The sequence below is a fragment of the Ursus arctos genome, unplaced genomic scaffold (assembly GCF_023065955.2).
Source record: "Ursus arctos isolate Adak ecotype North America unplaced genomic scaffold, UrsArc2.0 scaffold_3, whole genome shotgun sequence".
NCBI classification, from domain to species: Eukaryota; Metazoa; Chordata; class Mammalia; order Carnivora; family Ursidae; genus Ursus; species Ursus arctos.
In genome coordinates, this window is record NW_026622985.1 from 1,006,385 (window position 1) to 1,033,337 (window position 26,953).

Genomic DNA, 26,953 nt, shown 5'->3' on the forward strand with positions numbered 1-26,953 from the left:
CTCTCCACGTCCTCTGCTCCTTGAAGTGGACGCCGTCCCTCCCGTCTTCAGGGGCAGACCCTGGAGCTGTCCCTTTGGCAGCAGCTGTGCTGCAGGTGCTGGAGGGCTAACGGCCGAGAACCGCTCATCTGTGAGCATCAGCTGGGCAAGCAGGAAGGGGTCAGCCCAGCAGACTTAACAAAGGAAAACCCATAGATCAAGTCTCATTTATTCCACAAGTATTTTGTCTTTCCCTCAGTACATGAGTCAGAAAGAAGTCTGACACTTACTTCTCATACGTGGGGAGAGGCCCAGGTCCGTGAGTCACCCTTGCCCAGAACCAGGGCTCCCATATGCTCCCCCTGCCCGAGGCAGGCTGTCCTGGGGGTGTCTGGGGGCAACCCCGTGCAGTCCTGCAGGCTTCCCCTGAGGAGTGGAGTTTGGGCCAAGCTTTTAGCCAAAGCCTTGAGGCAGGCAAGGCCTCCTAAGCTCTGTGTGTGTGGTCTGGGTGCAGTGGGTGGGGAGGGCGGGAGCAGTGTTGTTTGGCTGTGACAGCAAACGGTACCCCTCAACTCCTTCAGGACAGCATAGCCTGACTTTAGAACGGGGTACTGGGCTGCCTGAGAAGTACTGGGCAGGCCCAGGAATTTGGTTAAAATAGAACCATGAGGATTTATACTCATGGAAGCCATCAACCTAACTTGAGAGAGGACAGTCATGACTTAGGAACACTGTCTGCAGCGAAGGGATTCATGAGGCTTCACTTAGAAAGTGAAGGTCACACATTAGGTGCCATTCCCGCGAATACGGTTCAGCAGCACCCTACGAACTGCACACGCATGAAGGAAATTTGTCTTCTCCATTGATATTCTGGCTCCTTTATGACAAGAGTGGAGACTAGGGCTGATACGTGATTACACAGACCCTTCTGGACAAGGACCCGACCAGTGGAGAAACCTACGTAGGCTTCTGTGACCCATGCCTCAGTTCACAAGAGGAGAAGTACATGGGAAAGTCCTAGGCCACGAGTATCGTGATGACAAAACTCCTCTAAAAACTGAAGTCCACACGACAGAATTATTGAGAATATGCTAATCCAAATTAATGTCCATTTTTTTAGATAAAACATGTCAGGCAGATAATACTACAATTTTCTTGGTGATGTTTCCCATATGTATAAATGCAGATGAGTCCTTTTCTGCTTAATGTATTTCATCAAATATGAGATTTCAATCACCCAAAAGCAGCCAAAAAATGACTGTATTCCTCCCAAATTTATACTGTGGTAACTTACATATTTTGAAGTAAGTTTAACTGCAGGGACATCGGAACAGGTAAACACCTGCTTATCACCATCTGGAATTGTATCCACTGAACTTATAATAAGTCGTGATGTTGATAAAATTGAGGTGTAGTCTGTTTTAATAATCTAAACCAAATCTAGAATCGCCAATGCTTAGTCAGTCCCACTTGATTTACAGTAGGCTCACGGAAAGGCTTCCCCTGCATGTCTTCTGATATCGTGAAGTCCACTGCCCAGGCCACTGGCTGCTCTGGACTGGGATTCACAGGGGCCTCTGGAACCCCACACAGGCACCGGAAGCTTCTGCTGAGAACAGGGAGCCCCAGCAGACTGCAATGCATGCCCCTGGCTTCTTAAAAACACTAAGGGTGAACACAAAACACAAAGAGGGAGCGTTCAGCTACCTTGTGCAAAGGCTCAACCCCCACCCCCAACCATTCCAGCAAAACCCCACTCTTATCTGTCCTGTTTCTCTTCAGTTTTTGGAATGGTCTTTCCCTCCTGCTTGTTTGAAAGGTACTCACAGACAGTGCTGACAAAGTATCGCTAGGATATCACCTTAGAGAAGCTTTCCGATATCTAAGAGAGACACCGCCTATTCCCTGTTTGTCAATACAGAGGACACCTCACCTGAAATATATACAGAGAAGTGGCTGCCGCCCTACTCTCATGTGTGGTCGGCTCCGGGCTCACGGAAAGAGAAGGGCTTTCTGTTGGGAACAACTTACACCTACAGACAACAAACACCAAGAAACATGCAAATGTACAGAAGGCTGGACGTGAAGAATTCGTATTTTACACCAGGGAGGGGAACACTGTTACAAAACGCTGACGGGACGGTTTCTGTCATTCATGCTCTAACTTGAGGGTCTTTGCAACAAAGGGGACCCGTGGAGGTGTCTGCTTCTCTCTTTTTTGCCTTCTTCAGAATTCGCAGTTGCTTCTGTGTCAGGCACCAAGCAATCTGACTTTTGGTCCAAACGGGTGTCTTAGTAGTCTCTCTACATCTTTTTGTCCCTCTGCGCAGGAGCAAGTTCAAATGCTGGAAACCGTGACGTCTCTGGTGCCAGGATGTCGGAGAGAAAGTGGATCGCGCCCGCCATGCCTGCAATGCACAATGCGGACCCGTTAGGGGAGTGTCCGGAACAAAGTGGCCTGTCATCGTCTCCTTTACCAGGGGTTATGGGGGTGGAGAAGGGGCTGAGGACTTTACAAACGACTGCATAAAAAAACGAAAACAAAAAACCAAAGAAATCCTTATATTAGCTCCCAGCAGATAACAATATCAGTTTTCTTCCCTGTCTTATATTTTTAAAAAATCGGGGTCTGGGCTTTAATGTTGTATCTTGAAACTTTAAGATGATCTCACAGAACGGCGACCTGAAAAGTTACGGTGCGGCTCTTGTGCTATTTCAACGATAAAACTTCCTCTCTCACAGCTGTGTTCTTAGTCCAAACAAAAGGTGGATTTTGTATCTTCTAAGTTTAAGAGGCCCCTTTAATTTTTAAAACTTTTTAAATTTTAATTCCAGTACAATTAGCATACTGTATCAGCCATAGGTGATTCAACACTTCTGTGCATTACTCAGTGCGCCTCACCTGAACTCCTCACCTCCAACACCTGTCTCCCCCCCCCCCTTGGGAGAAACCTGCAGTTTGTTCTCTGCAGGTAAGAGTCTGGTTTTCCTCATTTGTCTTTCTTTTTTCCTTGTTTTCTTTCTACCATATGAGTGAAATCATATGGTGTCTTTCTCTGACTTAGTTCACTTAGCATAATATACTCTAGTTCCATCCACCTTGTTGCAAATGGCAAGATGTCATTCTTTGTTATGGTTGAATAAGTATTCCATTATTCTCTCTCTCTCTCTCACACACACACACACACACACACACACACACACACACACACACACGAATGCTACTTTAAAACAAACTTTGTTTTTGGGAAGCCCAGGTGGCTCAGTTAGTAAAGCATCTGACTTAGCTCAGGTCATATCTTGGGGTCCTGGGATCGAGCCCCGTGTCGAGCTCTGTGCTCAGGGGAGAGTCTGCTTCTCTCTGTCCCTCCCCCACTCATGCTCTCTCTCTCTCTCTCAAATAAATAAATAACATCTTTAAAAAAAAATAAAATGAACTTTGTTTTCCTCAAAATCCCCACTGCAAATCACTGTAGTTTGCACCAAGATCGGGCTTTAAACTGACCTACAGGAGGGTGGGCAGGGAAGCGTGCTGGCCGGCTGGCTCCAGCCTCTAGGCCCCTTATCTCCCTCTTCAATCAGAACAGTTCTTCCCTCACTGGATTTTCATTTATAGCTTTTCTTGTGATGTAAAATTTACATGCAATGAAGCACACAAGTCCTCAGTGGACTCCTCCGAGCTCTGACAAATGCATACACTTGTGTAAACCAAACTCCTATCAAGACACCGGGAATACCTCACCTCCCCCAGGAAGCTCCTGCGTGGCCGACCCCTGCCGCCACCCCCAGCACGTCTTAGTCTGCCGTGTTTCAGAATGTCCTTTGGATGCAATCCCACAGTATACAGCCTGTCCTGTGTGGCTCCTTCCCTCAATGATTTTGCAATTTATTCATATTTTGTGTGTGTCATTAGCTGTTTTCCTACATTTTGGTTGTTCTCAGACTAACCCTATATAAGTTTTTGTTGGAAGAAAGGGTTCCAGTAGCTTAAGAAATCTAAAAACACTGGCTTATTAGAACCTACTAGAAGAGGATGATGGCCCCTGAGGCCCTACAGTGGTCCATGCTGAAATGACCTTTGTTTTCCTGTTTTGCTGGGGATGGAGCAGCAGACTCACCTGGACAGAGAACTTGGGCAGGGAAAGCTCCGGAAGGGGCTACGGGTGTCAGCGACCCTTTCAGCCCAGTCGCTGCCACAAAGGCACCATTACTACTCCCCACCCCACCCAACAAGAATCTACTCAGAGCCCACTGCCAGGCACTTGGGAGGCACAGGGAACGCATGAACCTAACTTCCCAGCCTTTAGGAGGGTGTACCTTCAAAGACTCTGACCTGCTCGGGCTTTGGAGCTGCCATTAATAAACCTGAATGAACTCCACTGAGAGTTCAGGTATTAACTGTTACATCTGATGCAAATACACTGCATTTGTATGATGCAGAAGACTGAAATATTTTTCTGAGAATTATTTTGTTCATTATGATTGCTTTGAATATTAAAAGGCTATTATTCTGTGAAAGAGAATAGCAAGTGCTCTACTTTCTGCTTATATTTCTAATATAGGATTAAAAAAATATGACCAAGAGCAGAAACAGAACAGGGCCTATCACTACAGACAATTCACACATCGAAGGGAAATAAAGGACAGCCAGCACAGCTCTACACACGTCAACCTGACAACGTACGCGGGACAGCACGATGTCTCAAAAATACGAACTACTGACACTGACCATATATGAAACTGATAACTTGAACAGCCCTATAAAGTACTAAACAAATTGAACTTACTGTTTTAAAACTACCTGCCCCCCGCCCCCAACTTCTACTCCAAGGTTTCACTGGAGAATTCTACCAAACATTTAAGTTAGAATCAACACCAATTCTTCCACCAATTAACACATTATCTGTTCCAGAAAACAGAATAGCAAAAGATACTTCTCAATACAGTTTATTAGGTCGGTACTACTCTGATACCAAAAGCAGACAAAGACAGTACAAAAAAGGAAAACTCTAGGCCAAATCCCTCATGAATACAGATGCAAAAATCCTCAACAAAATACTAGCAAATACAATTCAGCAATATATAGGAAGACCAAGTGAGGTTTATCCCAGGGATGCAGGGCTGGCTTAATACTTGCAAATCAACCAATGTAACCCACAATGTTAATAAAGAAGAAAAAAATCACATGATCATATCAACTGATGCAGAAAAAGCATCTGACAAAATTCAACACCCGTCTATTGTTTGATTTTTAAGAAAATATTCAATCATTTATTCCTTCTGAAGTTCACTTTGGAATTAGTGGAAGATGTAGCTCTGAAGTAATTAAAAGTTATCATTGACTTATCCTAGTACCATTCAACGTCTGCTCTTTGATTTCTGTGGCTTATGTTACAAATCATCTAATTCACACACACACATAATATAAATGCAGAATATGTATGAGTCCCCTTTGCAGGTTTTCTATTTTGTTTTCCTGAACTATATTCTATATATTGTGCTTTGCAGCAGACTTACTGTGTTTGCTCTTTTCCTGTCTTTGCTCGTTTTTCAGAACTTTCTTCAGTGTGCTTTTATTTTTTCCAACTACTTATTTTCCTAACTACCAATACTTTTGAATTACTAATATCAATTATTCATACTTCTTTACATATCTGAAATAATTAAACATATTTAAATAACTAAACAAGTTTCCTGTGAGTAGATCAATATTATATAGACAATATCACAGACAAAATGCAGAGGAGTAAACATTATTTCTTCTATCACTGGGTAGCAAACACTCTATGTTGTCTGCCTATATTCTTCAAAAAAGATTTAGAAATATTTGAAGGACACTCACGGGTGCAAGAAATAGGTAAGGCAGAGAGACTCAATTTAATTTTCAGCAATAAACTACTTTGTTCACAGTTATTTTACAGTCGTGGAGTTATTACCCAAGTAAGAGTAAACGCAATGGAGCCAGGACAGAGAGACACAGAAGGACCAAATCCACTCACCAGATGTTTAAACCTAGCGTTTTCTGCTCACTCTTACCTTCAAAGAGAGAGTAGGGTCTGTCAGGAATGCGGCACCCGTGTGCTCCGTACTCGAGACACCACTCTGCAAACTAAGAGGAAACATGTGTAAGAGCAGAGATTTCACTTGGTGAAAAGGCAGCAAATAAGACACTGCAATGAATTCACCAAGAACGCAAGGAAGGAGCAATAGAGAAGGACCAACATGGCACAGAGGGGCAGGGGTATATCTGCGCCAGGAGAAAGAGACACAGGTTAAGAGAAGGAAAGGAGCAGTATTTTTGGATTTTGTGCATGCTCTGGAGTATTGAAAAGTTGGTTGGATAAAGCCTCCTTACTTTGCAAGCTCGGTAGAGATACTTTTTATCCTGCGTGAGATGGTACAGGGACAGGAACGCGTAGCCATTCCCGGCTGTCCCGTGGCAGATCCCATAGCCCTTCCGAAGCAAACCTCGCTGCCAAATGACATCACTACACTCCATGGCATCTTTCAAGTATTTCTCCTCCTTAAAGACCTGGGCAATGAGAAGCAAAGCAGTGTTAAAAAGATGTTTTCAATGATGAGTCAGCAAAACAGTTTCCCTTTCTGGTTAGTAAACGACACATTAGGAAACCTGATCGGCTCTGGGGGTAAGACGAACACCACCAGCAACAGCACAGTACCACACCTCACGAGCTTAACTGACCCACCTCTTCCCCTTGTCCTCCCAGCTCACGGTTTTGCAAAAGCAGTTCTAAAATTAAGTTAAATAATAAAAACAAAAGCTAGCAGAGACAAACCACCATTCTGTAACTCCTAGAGCAAAACACCCCACAGTGCTAATTACACTCCTGGTGAAGTCAACTGAGGGACTGATGACTCCACAACATCCTGGCAGCTGGGTCAAGAACACGCACTGGGTCAGCCACATTATCGGTAAGACCCTGACGGCCTGGCCCTACAGGGGCTGGTGAGACCTGTCATAATCCACCGCAGGGAAACCAGCAGGACACTTCCTGCGGTTCCTGGAGCAGATCTGCCTGGGCTGCAGAACTTACTGGCATGGTCTCCACGGAGGGCTTTATATGGAAAGAGACAAGTGAGCTCAGCCAAGACAAATGCCCGGCAGGAGGAAGCGTACCTCCTCAGATTCCCTTCTCCTTCTCCTCACATTTCATTTTGTTTCTCTAGTCCTTCCCTCAGAATCTGCTGCCAGTAATCCCCACCTGCTCAGCTCATTCCAGGCCAGTGTAAAGGCGTTTTGGACAATGAATCAGAGGTAAAAGGTCATCAGAGATGATCTCCTTGGGGGAGCAAACAGGATTCTTCCACCTGTGACTGATTAGTCAAGAAAAAGAGATGAACCATGTGAATCAGTGTGTGCAGAGGGTAGAAGGGGAAAGAGAGAGACATTTGCATCTTACTCACTATTCCTGATGTAGATTCTATTCAGCAGGGTCAGAAGCAAGACTCTAACTCATGAAAACAAGTGAGATGTGAGCTCCAGGGTCAGACTGCCTGAGTTTGAATCTCAGCTCTGTCCCCTTTTAACTGTGTGTCCCGGCCTTGGACGAGTTGCTCAACCCCTTATGTCTCCGTTTTCTCAACTATAAAAGGACACTAGTTCTTCATCTCAGTGGCTTGTTAGGGGTATTAATGACACCAAATCAATCAAATGGGGAAAATAAAAGTCTTTTCAATAAACGATGGAGGAACAATCAGCTATCCTGATGCTTAAATAAAAGAATCTCTCTTCTTCTGTCACATATACAAACCTAATATACAGACTATGCGTGTAATATGTAAAACTCACTGAGAGATAGCTCATGGCTCTAAATCTAATTATCTGTATAACCTGCGGAAAAGTAAAATGTAGTGACAATTAATAAAGGGAAATCTCACTAAAGTGGAGTTGGGAGGTTAGAAGGGAAAGCCTGCCACTCGACTCAATTCCAGAAAGACTTGTCAATTACAGACCCCAACGGAAGAGGAAGCAGGAAACAGGAAAGAATCATCAATTACAGACCCCAACAGGGAAAAGAGTTCACTGCATCTCCTACAAGAAATCAACTACCCCTGCAACTCAGCCAACGAGAAACTGTCATGACCCTGAACTGCTTTTCCCCACTGGACTTCCATGCAAAACCACCTCCCCCCTCTTCCTCCTCCTTCTCCATAAAAGAACGTTCATCTCCTTTGTTTGTTGGACTTGCCTATGGTTTTCTCATAGCTTGTCTATCCCAAAATGTAATTCTCTGCTATTCTTGAATAAGCCCATTTTGCTGGTTAAATAACTAGTGGTTTTATTTTTTAGGTTAACAATCTCTTAGACAAGATACAGAAATAAATTAGCATCAAAACTTGATAAAACATAGACTTTATCAGAATTAAAAACTCTATTCATCAAAAGATACCATAAAGATTATGATCAGGCCAATTACAAAATTATTTCCAAAACATGTATCTGACAAAGACTTGTAACCAGAACATATGAAGAATCCTTACAACTCAATAATAAGACGATAAAAGAAAGAATAAAACAACGTGGGTAAAAGGAATGAACAGACGTTCAACAATGAGCCAGGAACACAAGCAAAATTGCTATCCATTAAAAACGACAATATAATATTCGCCAGAATATAATTAAAAAGCCTTTCAATACCAAGTGTTGCCAAAGATGGGAACCCTCTTACGTCATTGACGGAAAGTAAAAGGTACAACAGCTGTTACTTTGTGAAAAGGTCTGGCAGTTTCTTACAGATGCTCACGATCCAGCAATTGAGGTATTGGCCCAAAAGAAATGAAAACCCATGTCTACACAGACCCGTACAAGAATGTTCACAGCAGCTTATTCCTAAGAGTAAAAAACTAGACACAACTGGAAAACAAACTGATACAATGTCGTAGGTTTATATAAGTGATGCTTAAACTGAAGAAGGGATCACAATCTTGAGGAAGAAGGAAAGAAAGTATAATTTGAAAGACTCTCTCCAGCTGATTCTGATATGCACCCCTAAGATACTCCATGTTTCAAATAATCGACTTACAAGGGAGCTTGGGGAACAGTTTCTATGAAAACATTTTCTGATGTATGGTCAACAATTGACCATCAGAGAGCATTCCTAATACAGCTCAATTTGGGGGTTTCCAGCATAGGCAGGCAGGTACAGGAGTGGGCAAGGCATGGTGGTTGCATACGTTATGGAGTCAAAAGATTATATCGCTATCACCTTGGTGTGACGTATATGGTTTTCCTGGGCACTATATGCGTAAATACCGTTCCAAATACAATTTCCATTTGACCAGTGTGAGGATTTGTTTACAGCGGCTGAATCCACACGAACTGCTAAGGCCGAAGGGCCCGTACGTGTAGTTAGAAGACAGAATTTGTTACCATCGCCAGTGATTTACTGTCAGATAATCAAGAACAGCTCAGCTAAATAGCTTCCAGCTATAGGGTCCACAAGTGTGATTCGCTAGAAAATCATTTGCAACTAATATAATTCCTAATATAGCACAGAATGTCATTAAAACGCTGCCATTTCTCAAGGATCATGCAGAACACTATGAACTTTTACGGTAACAACAGATGTTCACACAAGCAGAGAGCACCCAAGGACACGCGATGAGCATCTCTAGGAGGGGAACAAATTAAGTGAAACTAGTTTTGTGACGGGTATTAACACTTTTTCAAATACTTGAAAACCTTATGCCTTCATAAGCATTCTTGAAGAACTGCGTTCACATGCCAGCAAGAGAAAATGTTGAAAACTTATATAAAATGTAAGTACTTCCTAATTCTGAGATAGCTTCAGTGAATGCAAATGCTCTTGAGTTAACAATAACTTGAGAGAAAACAGAGCCTCGAGCTGTGTTTCTCTAGCTTTGCATTTCCACCCCACTGCCCACGGGTCTCTGCCCACACCACCCTCTGCCTTGGCCAAACACAGATCTCACACTTCACTTACACTCAATTGTAAAACTATATTATATGTGCCTTTTCAAATTACCATTGTATTTTGTAAAACTATATTATATGTGCCTTTTCAAATTACCATTGATGCCTTCTGCCCCCAAAGATTCTGATATTCCTCGCCTTCCTCATGTTTGAGAATCTTGACGTAAATGAACAAAATTAAGTTTCAGTGACTAAGTATGGGATCTGAATGCCTTCGCTCTATGCTTTCTAGAAGAGAGAACTTTCTGTTTCGGAATAAGCAAGGCAGGGACAGACATTCACATGATACTCTGAGCCAGAGCCGGCCAGGCGGCAGCTGGTCTGAGACATCTGTGGCATGGCCAACAGCAGAGCTCTGTGATGTTTGCTCCCCGTGCGACCAGCAGACCAGCAGTGGTAGGAACAGACGGCAGTCACAGGCAACAGGGCCAGGAGAAACGGACCTCCTTAGGATGATGGCCCCGCTGGAAGTCCTGGCTCCTGACTACCTCCTTACCAGTGGCTCGGGGGTCGGGGAGACCCCAGCCACCAGGAATGCCCACCTGTACTGTTTATCCTCTTTAACGTGAAGAGAAAAAGGAGCCTGACAAACAAACAAAAGCTTTCACTTTTTATCAAAGTCATACATCTGTTCTGAATATCAAAGGGTCCTTGTTTGTCAACAATATACGCATTATGGTTGGATAATTATAACATTATAGATTTATCTCTATGTCACTGAAGTTACAACAATCGCTCTAAAGCTCTAAAAAAGGGAGGCAGCGATTTGAACAGTACTTTATTTTAACTTAAAGATTGAGGTATTGTTAAGAAGATGAATCATTAGGTTCTTCTGATTTCCAGAGTATATTTCACTGCCCTTTTTTTTTTTTTTAAAGATTTTATTTATTTATTTGACAGAGATAGAGACAGCCAGTGAGAGAGGGAACACAAGCAGGGGGAGTGGGAGAGGAAGAAGCAGGCTCATAGCGGAAGAGCCTGATGTGGGGCTCGATCCCATAACGCCGGGATCATGCCCTGAGCCGAAGGCAGACGCTTAACTGCTGTGCCACCCAGGCGCCCCTCACTGCCCTTTTTTATCATAACTTTCTGAGTTATTTTCTTAAATGTTCATACCTGACCTTTATATATTTGAATATTTTAGGTGTTAATGTTGTAGGAGGATTAAAAACTTCTGAAAAATTCATCAATATCATGAGAGATTCCCCATAATTTTTCTAAATTATTATGGTTAGTCACAAAGGGAAAATAAAATCAATTTGGAGACTAGTTCTTTTGTTATTTCTAGGTAGAAATATGAATTCTGCTTCATTAATTCTATCTATTTCTACAAAACTAAGACACTTTGCCAAAACACTAATCAATCATTGTGGTTACTGTTACATACTTTGATATATGAACAATAACCTCCGACATCAAGAATTACAAATAAAGATGCATTAAAAAGATACAATTACAAAAGAAGCATGGTTTACAACCCAATTAAAAATGAACAGACATTCTTGCAAAGAAGATCTACAGACAATGAAAAGATATTCAACATCACTAATCAGCAAGGAAGTACAAATCAAAACCATAATGAGACATCATCTCACACGTGTCGGAATGGCTAAAATAAAAAAGACAAGAAATCGCAAGTGTTGGAGAGGATGTGGAGAAAAAGAAACGCTTGTACACTATTGGTGCAGCCACTGTGGAAAACAGTATGGAGGGTCCTCAAAAATCTAAAACTAGAACTATCATATGATCCATTAATCCTACTACTGGGTATTTACCCAAAGCAAACAAAAACACTAATTCAAAAAGATATATGCACCTCTCTGCTTACTTCAGCATTATTTATAATAGCCCAGATATGGAAGCAACCTGAACGTGCACTGACAGACAAACGGATAAGATGCGGTGTGTGTGTGTTTGTATGTATGTATCACTCAGCCACAGAAAAAGATGAGATCTTGCCATTTGGTACAACATGGATGGACCAAGAGGGTATTATGCTAAGTGAAATAAGTCAGACAGAGAAAGGCAAATACCATAAGATTTCACTCATATAAGGAATCTAAAAAAGAAAAATGAAGAAACAAAAAGCGGACTCATACCTGTAAATACAGAGAACAAACCAATGGCTGTGGGGGGATGGGCAAAATGGGTGCAGGGAGGGGGGACACAGGCTTCCAGCTGTGGAACGAATATGTCAACGATCCTGTAACTCATTGCACGGTGACAGACGGCGGCCACACCTGTGGTGAGCCCTGCATTGTGTGTGAACTGGCATCACTGGGTTGTGCACTTGAAACTAATACGACCTTGTGCACCAATTACACTGAAATAAACATTTTTTAAAGATTTTATTTATTTATTTGAGAGAGAGAGAGAGAGAGACTGAGGGGGTGGGGCAGAAGCAGAGGGAGAAGCAGACTCCCTGCTGAGCAGAGAGCCCCATGCAGGACTTGATCGCAGGACCCTGAGATCATGACCTGAGCTGAAGGCAGACACTTAACTGACTGAGCCACACAGGTGCCCTCAGATAAGAAACTTAAAAAATAAAATAAAATGTATAGTCATCTAAAAAACTTGCTTGAAAACATTTTTTCTTTAAATGTGAATTATTTTCCAAGAAATGTTAAAAAAATGTTACAGAATGTAGTAAGCTGTTTGTAATTTCAACTTCTATGTAATAAAATATTAAGAAAACACATTTAAAAACAACTAAAAAAAAAAAGGAAGCATTGTTTGCTTACAACTTACAAGGTTAATTCTTAGTCCAGGAGAGAAATCAAATGAATTCTTAATACTGTGCCCAAATATTATCTTGAGACTACCAGAATTAATCAGTAAAGGTACTGTCTGTTTTTCTATAATACCCCATTATGTGTAAAGCTTTGACTATCACAATTCTCCCATATGAATAATTTTATAACAATTTTAAACTCGAATTTAAAAGGCCCCAAATAAGCATCACCATCCAGCAATAAAGGCTTATTCAAGCAAGAAAATAAAATGACGTGAACGCAAACAAAGAGCATTTGGTTATAATATTATGTGCCTACTGCCTTATCTGATATTCACAGGCAGAATAAAAATCATTACTAAGCTGTCACCCAGGTTTTCTTTTACACACGAACATAATCCCTGCTAAAACACACACACATACACGTACAGCTCCAACTACAGGGTGATAAAGTGAAACAGGGAGACTTTATTTTGTAAAAACATTATTCTAAAAGGTTTTTAGTTTGCAATCAAATGTGCTGGCCAAAATCAAACTGAAAACCTGGTGGAGAAGAGTGGATTTCCAAACATTGCATGCTTATGAACAACGAAGTGCTGACCTTGTAAGCTTGCACAAGCATGTGGACGACACCCGGGGCGCCATGACACCAGTGGACCAAGCGGTCTGTTTCGTTGCTTAATGACGACGGGTAATTCCCAGATCGGAATCTTTTGTGGCGCACATAATCAACACTAGGTTTCACCATTTCTGTCAAGGTTTCTTGGTCCACTTTTGCTGCTGGCTTTAAACAAATAAAAACAACACATTTAATTTATTTTTAAGATTTTTTTAAGCCTTTGTACTGTAACTAATACAACAAAGCATCAAATACGTGGAATACTGAGAAGCATATAATATTCAAATTAAATCACCATCTGGTTATTTCAGACTTGGGCAGACCTTTTTTAATTTCAACTTGTTTTGATGTTGAAGATGAAGTCTGAAGGCCATCTGCTGGAGAATTCCCTCTTGCTCAGGGCAGGCCTTTAACTGACTGAATGAGGCCCACCCCCATGTTGGAGGGGAAGTGCTTTATTACAAGTCCAAGCATTTGTAGGAGAGCTGACAATACTGACTCCAGCTTGCTCACGTCCGCTCAGTGACCTCTCTTGGGGCCATGTGTTCCAGGCCCCTTGGAGATCTATATACATACCTCAGACATGCCGGCCCAGGCAGGAATTGCGGGAGGCTGGTTTTGGCCTCTCTTGAATCCGTCAGAGATAACACAGTCTTGCCCCTTCCAGATGCACAGGTCGGGCCACAAGACCTCATTAAAGGGTAGCTGGCAGTTAGGTGCCTGCAAGCCCTCTGATCTCACTACAATGCCCTTCTGCATGTCCCCTCGCTCTACAAAATCTATGGACTAAGGTCTGGACTCTGCAGAGAATAACTGTGCAGCAGCCATAGTCATCTTCTGCCCGATCGCCCCGTCAGTAAGTCACCCTGAATAAAACTGCGTAAACTCTGCGGAGTGGCCTGCTTTGTCTTCTGGTCTCAAAGTGTCTTCTCACACCTTCTAACACCAGCATAAATCCCACCCAAAATGTCCTCACATAAACACCCAGAAAAACGTGTGACCACATACCTGGGCACTGTGGCCCAGCCAAACTAATATATAATATTAACCATCACAGATAGCTAGCTAACATTTGTAATGGGGACTTTGAAATACCCACATCTGGCAATCTTTTATCTGAGCTGTTTCTCCAACAACAAAAAAAGCCCCTCTTCACTCCCCCGTCCTGAAGTGGAAGCAGTGAAGCCAAAGGGTGAGAGAGGTGGTGGCCCCGCTGTCCACGGGGGCAGGGAGGGCTCGCCCAGTACCCTGTGGACACTCAGGCCAGCCCTGTGTGTGGTTCTACGCTTCTCTTCAACTATCCTCTACACCTGGCTTTCTGGAGTTGAAAGAGCTGGTTCAGCTGCTCCAGACCCCACCGTTCTGTCTCCAACAGGAGTTAGGGGAGAAGATCTCCCAGACAGAGATCCAGGCGCTCTGTATAGAGATGTTCAGAGAAGCCCTCCTGCTGCCCACACATCACGCCCCATGTGCACACGTGTCCGGCTCCCCCTCCTCCCCTGGCACTAAGTTCCTGAGGGCTCGGGGGCTGCCGTGCATAACGGCTTGCTTCCTGCTGGCACCTTCTTCAGACACCCACGTGTGATCTTCCCCTGTCCTGTCTGGTCACGTGCCATTCTTTCCTCTATTCTCAGTCTACGTATTTGTCGTCTGGGGCTCCAGATGTCTGCTAGCCTCATCAAGGAAGGTGGGTTTCTGGTTTTTTGTTTGTTTTCCTTGCTGTTTTGAGATAATTTTCAAGAGGAGAAATGTCTTTATTGTGCCATCCTGAAAGTGAAGTTTAAGTGACATTTTGAAAGGGTTTGTGCACACTCTTCTGACCGCCTTCCACGCGGAACTGCACAGCAGCACCTGCTACCCCGGAGCGGCCCCCCGGCTGCGCTTTGCAGACACAGCGGGAAGACAGGTGCGAGCTGGCTCTGGCATACCGCTGCCTAGCGACGGCTACAAGAAAACGGATACAGATTTCTATGCAGAATCCTGACCAAATAATATTTCCACGCTCTTCACTTTAAAAGCAGAGAAAAGGGGACAACTTTGTGACTTGGGTTTCTCTCAAGGAAACCCCTAATATCTAGCAAAATTAACCTCAACACCTACATGTAAACTTTAAGGTTATGTCTTAGTGGTGTGGTTTTCATATGGTTCTGTTCCCCAAAGGCTATCACTTAAAAAGAAAGCTTCAAAAGCTAGTGTTAAAACTTTCTCTTGGGGAAATAGAAAATATACACAAACTACCAATTTTCCAAAATAATAGTGCTATTTTTAAATGAGATATGGAATTCTAGTTACTTTGAAAACATGTGTCTGCACTATAAAGAAAATTCACAAATTGGGATATGTACATTTTACTTCTACAACAATAAACAAAGACAACTCATTTCCAGAAAAGGGGGTTTTAGTCCCATTTAGATATGAATTTCCTTTAGTGGTAGAGTAGGTTTAAAAAAGGAATTTGGGGGCGCCTGAGTGGCGCAGTCGTTGAGCGTCTGCCTTCGGCTCAAGGCGTGATCCCGGCGTTCTGGGATCAAGCCCCGCATCAGGCTCCTCCTCTGGGAGCCTGCTTCTTCCTCTCCCACTCTCCCTGCTTGTGTTCCCTCTCTCGCTGTCTCTCTCTCTGTCGAATAAATAAATAAAATCTTTAAAAAAAAAAAAAGGAATTTGAAGTAAAAATTTTAAAAAGGAATATATGGGCTTTTAGTTAAAAAGTTTTAATCTAAATACTAACCCATGTTCCTTGACTTACTAGCTTTGTGATTTTTGAGCATTAATTAACTACTCTGGTATGGGTGTGGGAGATAAAGGCTTAATTGAAAAAAAAAAAAACAGGCTGTGTCTAGAGTGGGGAAGGGAACCACAGGCCATGATGCTGGAAGCAGGCTGAAGCACTACTCGGTGGGGGCGGGGGGTGTCTCTGCCTGCCTGACGGAATGGTGACTTCTCAAGTCAACTAGATGTCAGACAAGATTGAGAGGCAAGTTGGGGGTATCTGAACATGAAAAGTCTCTGCCTCAGTCTTGATCCTGGAGGCCCTTTCCGCTCCCAGAAGGTGCCCCTCTATTCGAAGAGCAACTACAATGAGCAGAAGGACATGGACAGAAGAAAGTGTGGGCAGCAGACACCTAACCCAGTGAAAACCACCTGTAGAACGTGCTCTCAGCGCTTCACCGCTTGGGGTTCACGAAGCAGAGCTTAAGAATCCATGAGTCAGGCAGGATCCTTATTTTATTTCAGCCTGCTTGACTTACACTAAAATTCCGTCCCCATTTCCTATTTGATGAAGTATTTTACACGAGAGTGACTGTACGCGTGTCTACCTGCATCAACATGTAGTAGATGCCGGCCACGCCGTGGGCCGCCCCGACGTACTGCTTCCTGTGCCACTGGTACAGCAGCGGGCAGCGCTCCGCCTTCCTCTCCTCCCTCGACAGAGCCTTGCCCGACTCAATAATAGCACTGACGACCTACGGAGACCAAGAGACAGCGTTAAGTCTAAAACCCTTACATGTGTCCTGTTTCCGTCTAATTCACACTAACAGCTCTATATAGACGACTTCATCTAAAAAATCTGTAAGCCGTCAGTAGCCACCACCGTTATCTTTAGTTTATAAATTAATAAATACAGGCAGAGAGGGGCGCCTGGGTGGCACAGCGGTTAAACGTCTGCCTTCAGCTCAGGGCGTGATCCCGGCGTTATGGGATCGAGCCCCACATCAGGCTCCTCTGCTATGAGCCTGCTTCTTCCTCTCCCACTCCCCCTGCTTGTGTTTCCTCTCACTGGCTGTCTCTATCTCTGTCAAATAAAATTTAAAAAATCTTTTTAAAATAAATAAATAAATAAATACAGGCAGAGAGAAATCTGAAGACAATCTCAGAATAGAAAAAGAAATTAGGAAATCTAACCACGAAATTAAAAATTCTTCGTATGAACAGTTTACTAGAGTCTAGAAAAACTTCCCGTAAAAACTATCCTAGACTACTTAGTTGCCTTGTAACTGCCATGTTTTCTCCAAAAGACTGGCAGTACATCTTCCAGGAAAGGCTGGAGGAATTAGCCTTATTTATGAAAGGTTCATGAAATGAGGTCAGCTGCGGCATATGCACATTTTATTACATCAACGAATATCGTCTCTGTAATGACATGTAGCAAAGACACAATTGTTTCCCCGTATCCTTTCCCCCTTCACGCTTGGGTAACAGTGCTCCATGTTTTGGCCGGGCATCTACCTCTCAGCTACAGACAGACACAGTCCTTTGACTAAGTTCTGGAAGTAGGATGTGAGCAGAAGTGAAGTAGATGACTTCTGAATCATGTGTGGCCTTAAAAAAGAAGCTGCTTATCCTCTACATCCTCCCCGTCTGGAGCCTAGGGCTGCTCAATTAAGTCTGGGCATGCAGATAAGGGCATGATATGATAGAACACAAGGTATGATAGAACACAAGATCCCAGATCCTTAGCCATATTCACTGGGACTGCCTACCAGTTCAGAAGCTTTATGAAACAGAAATAAATATTCTATCTTTTTGAAGCTGCTGTTGTTTGGTTCTAGTAAAAACAGGTGAATTAATAGGCCTGAGAGGAGGATAAGTTTTTACAAAACATTCCTAGAAAGGAAAAAAAAGGCAGCTATTTATTGCTTTTATGAGATGCCTTAAGAAATCACTGCTACCTAGAAGCAAAGTGCAGCCACTAACACGGCTGTGTGCTGACAGGTTGGGACGGTAGAGATGACAGGACGCCCACAGCTGTCGGCGACCCCACAGTACCTCTTTAATAGCTGACTCGCACACAGTGCCCGGGCCGATCTCCGTGTTCAGGTAGAGTAAGGCGTACAGGTAACCCGCCCGTCCGTAAAGCAGCTCATCGGGGAGGTCTGAATCTCGGCACACGATGCTTCTCTGGAGCTGCAGAAGTCTTTGCAACAAGAAAGATTCTGTTTTCCCAGAGGATGTCTGAAATTCCTCTTCCCGAAACGGTTAGTAACCCTATCACTTTAGAAATTACCTGTTACTTATTTTACTTAATTTAAAACTCATTTTAAGAAATACAAACAAACAAAACCCAAACAAGAACTTCTCCACTGCGCTAATTTCCCTCTCAGATATCACATTAATAACAACATACCTTTCTGTTCAAAGTATCTACCTTTGTGTCTAGTCTAAACCATGTAAGAGATGACACTCAATTTTGAAATCAGAATTAGAAGAAAGTGATTTAAAATTTAAAAGAAAATAGTACTAAAATGTAGTCAAAGCTTGGGAATTAGCTCGACTCATTCTTTCAACAAACATCAACTGCCAGCGTGGGCCAGACACTCCAGACGATGGTAGCAGGCCCTGACCTCTGCCTCTTCCAAAAAGAATATAAACCAACCGGTGTAATGAAAGTTTTATACTAACTGTTCCAAAACAACTGAACCTAAAAATAAAAGTTATGACAGTGAATCTAAAGCATATAAACTAATTTTCATGCAATGAACACAACCAAAAATTATTTAGGAAAAAGATTAAAGTAACATGAAAGAACATGTTTATTTCTCCCAAAATTAAGGCAGACACAAGCTTGGATAGAAAGGAGGCATATGATCTTATCGTTATGCTCAAGGTTAACATATAAACCTCTTCACTTCTTGGAAAGACCTGTTGGCAACAGTAGATGAATTAAAAAATAATTTCCTTTTTGAATGTCTTTCTACAGTAAGACCTTGAATAGAGAATTTAGAAAAAATACTTCCAGTTTTAAAAACTCACTTTGTGATGCATTCCTGGGACTCGCAATCACTTTTGAGTTTATGATACACCACAGCTCCTACCGCAAGGGGTCCGGCATCTCCGCAGAGGAAAGTGACCCTGCGGCCATTGAGGTTCCGAAGTGTCCTCTTTATGTAATCCAGGGACCGGAGCAGGTAGGTCTGGTCACATGTGACCCGGTACAACTGCAGGTACAAAAGGGCTATGCCTGGAGAATTCCCCCGGCCCCAAAGAAAAGCATTATTACCTTTCTTTTTCACCCTATTATTTTATGATCACATGAAAAACTTACGTAAACCCTATCATCAAACAAATTACATCTGATACATCTTTAAAAACAGAAAGAAGGGAAAAATAATCCAGGGTAGAAAAAGCTGAAACCAAGTTTAAATCCATTATCTTGCTACTGGCTCTGTTACAGTGATTCAGTAGCTCCTAGACAAAGTAAAATATACGACTTCCCACACATTCCCATTTTCTGTACATTCATTTCAAGATTTTATCCTTCTCCTCTGTATTTTAAGCTAACTTGGATCTTTTCCTTTTTACTTCTCATATAATCATTTCCTCCTATCTTACCCCAAATTAAATCATTACTTTCTAAATTTCACACCCCCTTCTTTCTAATCTTTCTACTTCTCACAATTTTTCCATTTTCTTTAGTGACCAAGCTACCCAAATGACCAACAAACCACCGAGTTGACTCACCGTTTATGGAACAGCCGTAGGGTGAGAGAGAGAGTTCATCAGCTCTGCACCCTCCCTGTCTTAAGTATTTTATTTATTTATTACTTAGCAAGAGAGCACACTCCGAGCTGAGGAGCTCCACGACCCTGAGACCACGACCTGGGCTGAAACCAAGAGTCGGACGCTTAACTGACTGAGCCACCCAGGAGCCCCCAACCTTCCTATTTTAAAGAACAAATACAGACACTTAAGTGACCCAGAGAGGAGCCTTTTTCTGAAAATCTACAGAGGATGACCTATATAGCTTCTGAAAGAAGCCTGCTGTTATTCCTGGACTCAGTCACCATGATGGCTAAGTAAAAAAAGAATATGTATACATATGTGCTTAATAAAATAGATTACAGAGAAAGTATCGAAGGAAATGCTATGATGGTGAAAAGGCCAAACAGAACATCTACTCATGTTTGAATTGGGATTCTCTAATATTATGTTCTGTGTCTAATATCCTACTCTCACTTCTATTATTTTTCATTTTCCTTTTTGTTTTAATTGCTTCTCTTGAGTATAACTGGCGCACATTGTTACCGTAGTTTACGACACAGCATAGCTCACCACCTACATTCTGCTATGCATCTTGCTTTTAAAATTTCTTCTAAATAGGTAGTTTCTTTTTTCTTTAATTCTCCATTTCAGAGTATCTTACTTCCCTTTCAAATGCTTAACATTTCTCTCTCTACATGTATTTGAAAAGTCCTTTTCTCATTATCCATTTCTTAAAAGTTGTTAAGTTAGATAGATCTAAAAGTACATTTGGGGCGCCTGGGTGGCTCAGTCGTTAAGCGTCTGCCTTCGGCTCAGGGTGTGATCCTAGGATCGAGCTCCACATCAGGCTCCTCCACTGGGAGCCTGCTTCTTCCTCTCCCACTCCCCCTGCCTCTGTTCCCTCTCTCGCTGGCTCTCTCTCTCCTTCAAATAAATAAATTACCAAAATAAATAAATAAATAAATAAATAAACAAACAAACAAAAATAAAAATAAAAAATAAAAGTACCATATTTGCAAGCCTTGAAAAAGTATCCTTCCATATGAATTATTTGAGATCCTGTACTTAAGCTGTTTTTGTATTCGAGAAATTGAAATTATAAACATATAGAAAGCAAGCTAAGGGGCGCCTGGGTGGCACAGCGGTTAAGCGTCTGCCTTCAGCTCAGGGCGTGATCCCGGCGTTATGGGATCGAGCCCCACATCAGGCTCCTCCGCTATGAGCCTGCTTCTTCCTCTCCCACTCCCCCTGATCGTGTTCCCTCTCTCACTGGCTGTCTCTATCTCTGTCAAATAAATAAATAAAATCTTAAAAAAAAAAATAAAGCAAAACTTGTTTATAAAAATACACTTTATAGTGAAGTCCAATATAAAAAAATAATTTCAAAAAAAAAAAAAGAAAGCAAGCTAAAAGTTAAGTACCTACAAATTTCAAACATATTCATTATAAAAGGTTTACAAATAAGTACTTCATGATTGACTCAGAAATCCTTAAAAGATAGAATGATGATGTGGTCAGCCTATGAGCCTTAAAACCTATAGTTATATATGTATTCAATGCTTAAATATTTTAATTAATTAAATAATTAATTTTAGAGAGGGGGGAAGGGCAGAGGGGGAGAAAGAATCTTAAGCAGGCTCCATGTCCAGCACAGGGCCCAACGCAGGGCTCAATTTCACAACCCTGAGATCATGACCTGAGCCAAATCAAGAGTCGGATGCTTAACTGACTGAGCCACCCAGGTGCCCTATTTATTTTTTAAATGCTATAGCCAGGTCTTTTTTTTTTTTTTTTTTAAAGTAATCTCCACTCCAACGTGGGGCTCAAACTCTCAACCATGAGATCAAGTGTCTCATGCTCTTCCAACCGAGCCAGCCAGGCACCTCAATGCTTAAATATTTTAAAGTAAATGATAGGCAAAATATTTCTTAAAAAGTCATCCTAACATTCTGCCCTTGAATACTTCAGTATGTATATCTAAAATATATAAACTTATTTCTACAAGCCAAAATAGCATTATTACTACCAAACTAATAATTAGTAAGTGAGACCAAGCTGTGGTATTTTTTTTAGTAAATCTTTACGTCAGTTTTGGTACCAGTATCATCCTTGCTTCATAAGATAATAGGATGTATTTCCTTATTTTCCTACCTCTGACACTGAGATTTCCTGTTTTTTTAAAATTATTTTTTAAATTTTATTATTAATTCCAGTATAGTTAAGGTACGATATTATATTTGTTTCAATATGTTACATATATTTGTTTCAATTTGTTACAATACGGTGATTAAACAATTCTATACATCATTCAGTGCTCATCACAAGTGCACTCCTTAATCTCCATCACCTGTTTCATCCACCTTCCCCCGCCTGCTTCCCCTCTGGTAACCTTCTGGACATTATACACCACACCTTTATCCATTCATCCATCAGTTGATGGACATCTGGGCTCTTTCCATAGCTTGGCTATTACTGATAATGCTGCTATAAACATCAGGGTTTGTTTATATTTGCTATTAACAAATCCTTCGAATTGGGGCTCCTGGGTGGCACAGTCATTAAGCATCTGCCTTCAGCTCAGGGCACGATCCCAGTGTTCTGGGATCGAGCCCCACATCAGGCTCCTCCGCTGGGAGCCTGCTTTTTCCTCTCCCACTCCCCCTGCTTGTGTTCCCTCTCTCGCTGGCTGTCTCTGTCAAATAAATAAAATAAAATCTTTAAAACGAACAAACAAAAAAACCAAATCCTTCGAATTGGTATTTTTGTATCCTTTGGATAAATAACTAGTAGTACAATTGCTGGGTCATAGGGTAGCTCTATTTTTAACTTTTTGAAGAACCTCCATACTGTCTGTTCTCCAGAGTGGCTGTGCCACTTTGCATTCCCACCAACAGTGCCAAAGGGTTCCCCTTTCTCCGCATCCTTATCAATGTCTGTTGTTTCCTGAGTTGTTCATTTCAGCCATTCTGATCGGTGTACGGTGGTATCTCATTGTGGTTTTGATTTGTATTTCCCTGATGCCCAGTGATGTTGAACATTTTTTCATGTGTCTGTGGGCTATCTGGATGTCTTCTTTGGAGAAATGTCTGTTCATATCTTCTGCCCATTTTTAATTGGATAATTTGTTCATCTGGTGTTGAGTTGTGTAAATTCTTTTTCTTTTTTAAGATTTCATTTACTTATTTGACAGAGAACACGAGCAGGGGGAGCAGCAGAGGGTGAGCAGGGAGCCTGATGTGGGGCTCGATCCCAGGACCCTGGAATCATGACCCGAGCCGAAGGTAGACGCTTAACCAACTGAGCCACCCAGGCGCCCTGACTTGTGTAATTTCTTTCTTTTTTTTTTAATAATGATTTTTTATTATATTATGTTAGTCACCATACAGTACATCCCCGGTTTTCGATGTAAGGCTCGATGATTCATTAGTTGTGTATAACACCCAGTGCACCATGCAATATGTGCCCTCCTTACTACCCATCACCGGTCTATCCCATTCCCCCACCCCCCTCCCCTCTGAAGCCCTCAGTTTGTTTCTCATAGTCCATAGTCTCTCATGTTTCATTCCCCCTTCTGATTACCCCCCCTTTCTTTATCCCTTTCTTCCCCTACTGATCATTCTAGTTCTTATGTTCCATAGATGAGAGAAATCATATGATAGTTGTCTTTCTCTGCTTGACTTATTTCACTAAGCATTATCTCCTCCAGTGCCGTCCATGTTGTAGCAAATGTTGAGAACTCATTCTTTCTGATAGCTGAGTAATATTCCATTGTATGTATGGACCACAACTTCTTTGTGTAATTTCTTGACATATTTTGGATATTATCCCTTTACCAGATAAGTCGTTTGCAAATATCTCCCATTCAGTACATTGTGTTTTGGTTTTGTTGACTGTTTCCTTTGCCGTGTAGAAGCTTTTGATTTTGATGTAGTCCCACAAAGAGTAGCACTGGGATATCCTGTTCTTTGAAAGAAACTGTCTCTTTTAATTAGCTTATTGTTTGTTTTCCTCTAGTTTTACTACGGTATAAGTGACAAATAAAATTGTATATGTAAATGTACAACGGAGTGCTTTGATATACTTATGCATTGTGAAAATAAGACCACAATCAGGTTAACAAATCCATTACCTCACATACCATTTATTTAATGTGTGTGGTGAGAACACGTCAGATCTACTCTCTGAGCAGACTACAAGTGCACACTGCAGCATTATGAACTACAGTCACAATGCTGTACATTAGATCTAAAGAACTGGTGCACCTTGTAACTGAAGGTCTGTACTCTTTGACCACCATCTCTCCCATTTTTCCCACCCCACAACCTCTGGGAATCACCATTCAACTCTATTTCTATGAGTTCAATTTTTTTTTTTTAAGAATTCATATATATGTGAGATCATGGTTCTTTCTGGTTTATTTCACTTAGCATAATGTCCTTCAGGACCATGCACGTTGTCACCAGTGACAGGATTTTGTTCTTTCTCATGGCTGACTAATGTATCATTACATCCCACAGAGATGTAGGTATAGATAGAGTTGTACGTGTACATGTAAATATAGATAGAAATAGATAAAAATACCACAGGTTCTTTATCCATTCACCACTGGTGGATACGAAGGTTGTTTCCATATTTTGGCTATTGTGAATAATGCAATGAACATAGGGGTGCATTTATCTTTTTGAGTTAAGTTTTCTCCCTTTGGAAAAATACCCAGAAGTAGAACTGCTGGATCATCTGCTAGTTCTATTTTTAATTTTTTACATTTACATTCCCACCAAAAGTATGTTAGGGTTCTCCTTTCTCTACATCCTTGCCAACATTTGTCATCTCTTCTTTTTTTTTTTATTTTTTGAGACAGTGAGACAGAGCACGAGAGAGCACAAGCAGGGGGAGGGAGAGGGAGAAGCAGGCCCCCCCAGCTGAGCAGGGAGCCCAACGCGGGACTTGATCCCAGGACCCCAGGATCATGACCCGAGCCGAAGGCAGACACTCAACCGACCGAACCACCCAGTCACCCCTCATCTATTTTTAATGAAAGCCATCTTAACAGGTGTGAGGTGATATCTCATTACAGTCTTGATTTGCATTTCTTGATAATGATGTTGAACACTTTCCCATGTATATGTCAGCCATTTGCATGCTTCTTTGGAAAATATCCACTCAGGTTCTTGGCCCAGTTTTTAAATTGATTATTATTATTATCATTTTTACTATTGAGTTGTATACATTTCTTAGATATTTTGGATACTGACACTTTAGCATAAATATGGTTTGCAAATATTTTCTCCCATTCTGTGGGCTACCTTTTTTATTAATTGCTTCCCTTGCTGTGCAGAACTTTTTAGTTTGATGTAGTCCCCTTGTTTATTTTTCCGTTTGTTGCCTAAGCTTTTGGTATCACATACAAATAATCATTGCCAAGACCCGTGTCAAGGAGATTTACCCCCATGTATTCTCCTAGGAGTTTCATGATTTCGGGCGTTACATTTAAAGTCTCTAATCCTTTTTGAGTTAATTTTTGAGAGTGGTATAAGATAGGGGTCCAGTTTCATTCTTTTGCATATGACTCTCCAGTTTTCCCAATATGATTTATTGAAGAGATGATCTTTCTCCACTGTGTGTTCTTGTTGCCTTTGTCAAGGATTATTAACCATTTATGCTGGGTTTATTTCTGGGCTCTCTATTCTGTCCCATTCAGCTATGCGTCTGTTTTCATGCCAGTACCGTATTGTTTTGATTACTATACCTCTGCAATATATTCTGAAATCAGAAGTGTGATGCCTCCGGCTTTGTTCTTTCTCGAGACTGCTACTGCTATTCTGGTTGTTTTGTAGTTCCGTACAAATTTTAGGATTTTTTTTTCAATTTCTGTGAAAAACACCATAAAATTTAATAGAGATTATATTATCTGTAGCTCTCTTTGGGCAGCACAAATATTTCAACATTAATGCTTCCAATCCACAACAATGGGGTATTCTTCCATTTATCTGCATCTTCTGCAATTCTTTCATCAATGTCTTATAATTTTCAGCATATAGGTCTTTCACCCCTTGATTAAATTTATTCCTAAGGATTTTTCTTCGATGCTATTATAAATGGAATTGTTTTCTTGGTTTCTTTCTCCAATAGTTTACTGTTAGTCTACAGAAACACAACTGATTTCTGTGTATTAATTTTGTACTGAATTTGTTCATCAGTTTTAACAATTTTTTGGCAGGATCTTTACGGTTTCAATTTCACTTTTTCTTTCTGATTTGGATAACTTTTATTTCTTTTTCTGCTCTGGGTACATGTATATATTTGTTATTTCCTCTTGATGAACTAACTCCTTTATCATTACATAAAAACCGTCTTTGTCTCTTGTTAAAGTTTTTGAAGTTGAAGTGTATTTTTTCTGTCATAAGTATATCCACCCCTGCTCTATTTTGGTTTTCATTTGCATCAAATGTTATTTTTTCCATCTCTTCACTTTCAGCTCTTTCTTTGTCAGCAGTCTATTAAAGCTGACATGAGTCTCTTGTATAGTTAGGTCTTGTTTTTAGCCATTTGATCACTCTATTTCTTTTGGTTGATAATTTAATTCATTTAAATTTAAAGTACTTACTGATATGTAAGGACTTGCACATGCCACCTTATTCATATTCTGGCTGTTAATTATCTGTGTCTTTGATTTTAGACATTTTATTATAATGTGTCTCAGTGAAGTACTCTTTGGGTTGAATATGTATGGGGAATTACAGACTTCAGGAACTTTGATGTTTGTTTCTCTCCCCAGATTTGGAAAACTACATTATTTCTTTAATAAGCTTTCTGTCCTTTTCTCCCTCTTTGTCCTTCTGTGACTCCTCTAATGCACGCATTGTTTCACTTCCCATAACTCACACAGGCTTTCTTCCCTTTTTTTTCCCTCTGATTTATAATTATAAATTATGTGTCTTCAAGTTCAGAGAGTCTTTTGTTCTGTTTCATTCTACTGCTGATGCTTTCTACTTCATTTTTTCATTTCATTCATTGTAATATTCAGCTCCTCAATTCCTCTTTGGTTCTTTTTTTGTTTTTATGATTTCTATCTCTCTGTTAAACTTCTTGTTTTATATATTGTTTTCCTGATATCGTTGAGGTGTCCTGTGTTTTCTGGAAGCTCAATGAGGTTCTTCAAAACAACTAATTTGAATTTTTTCTCAAG

The 26,953-nt window shown here is 41.3% G+C and overlaps 1 protein-coding gene across 1 annotated transcript in view; it reads right to left on the bottom strand.

The window, feature by feature from the left end:
• Window positions 1–2,056: 2,056 nt before the first annotated feature.
• Window positions 2,057–26,953, bottom strand: part of LANCL2 (LanC like glutathione S-transferase 2) — a 51,897-nt gene continuing 27,000 nt past the window's right edge. Inside the window, exons 3-9 of the mRNA XM_026501591.4 lie at window positions 19,036–19,243; window positions 18,052–18,199; window positions 16,602–16,748; window positions 13,267–13,449; window positions 6,335–6,511; window positions 6,016–6,088; window positions 2,057–2,387 (exon numbers count right to left, since the gene is read on the bottom strand). Of these exons, the coding sequence (XP_026357376.1) occupies window positions 2,284–2,387; window positions 6,016–6,088; window positions 6,335–6,511; window positions 13,267–13,449; window positions 16,602–16,748; window positions 18,052–18,199; window positions 19,036–19,243 (1,040 nt within the window). The 3' untranslated portion in view covers window positions 2,057–2,283. The remainder of the gene's footprint in view (window positions 2,388–6,015; window positions 6,089–6,334; window positions 6,512–13,266; window positions 13,450–16,601; window positions 16,749–18,051; window positions 18,200–19,035; window positions 19,244–26,953) is intronic.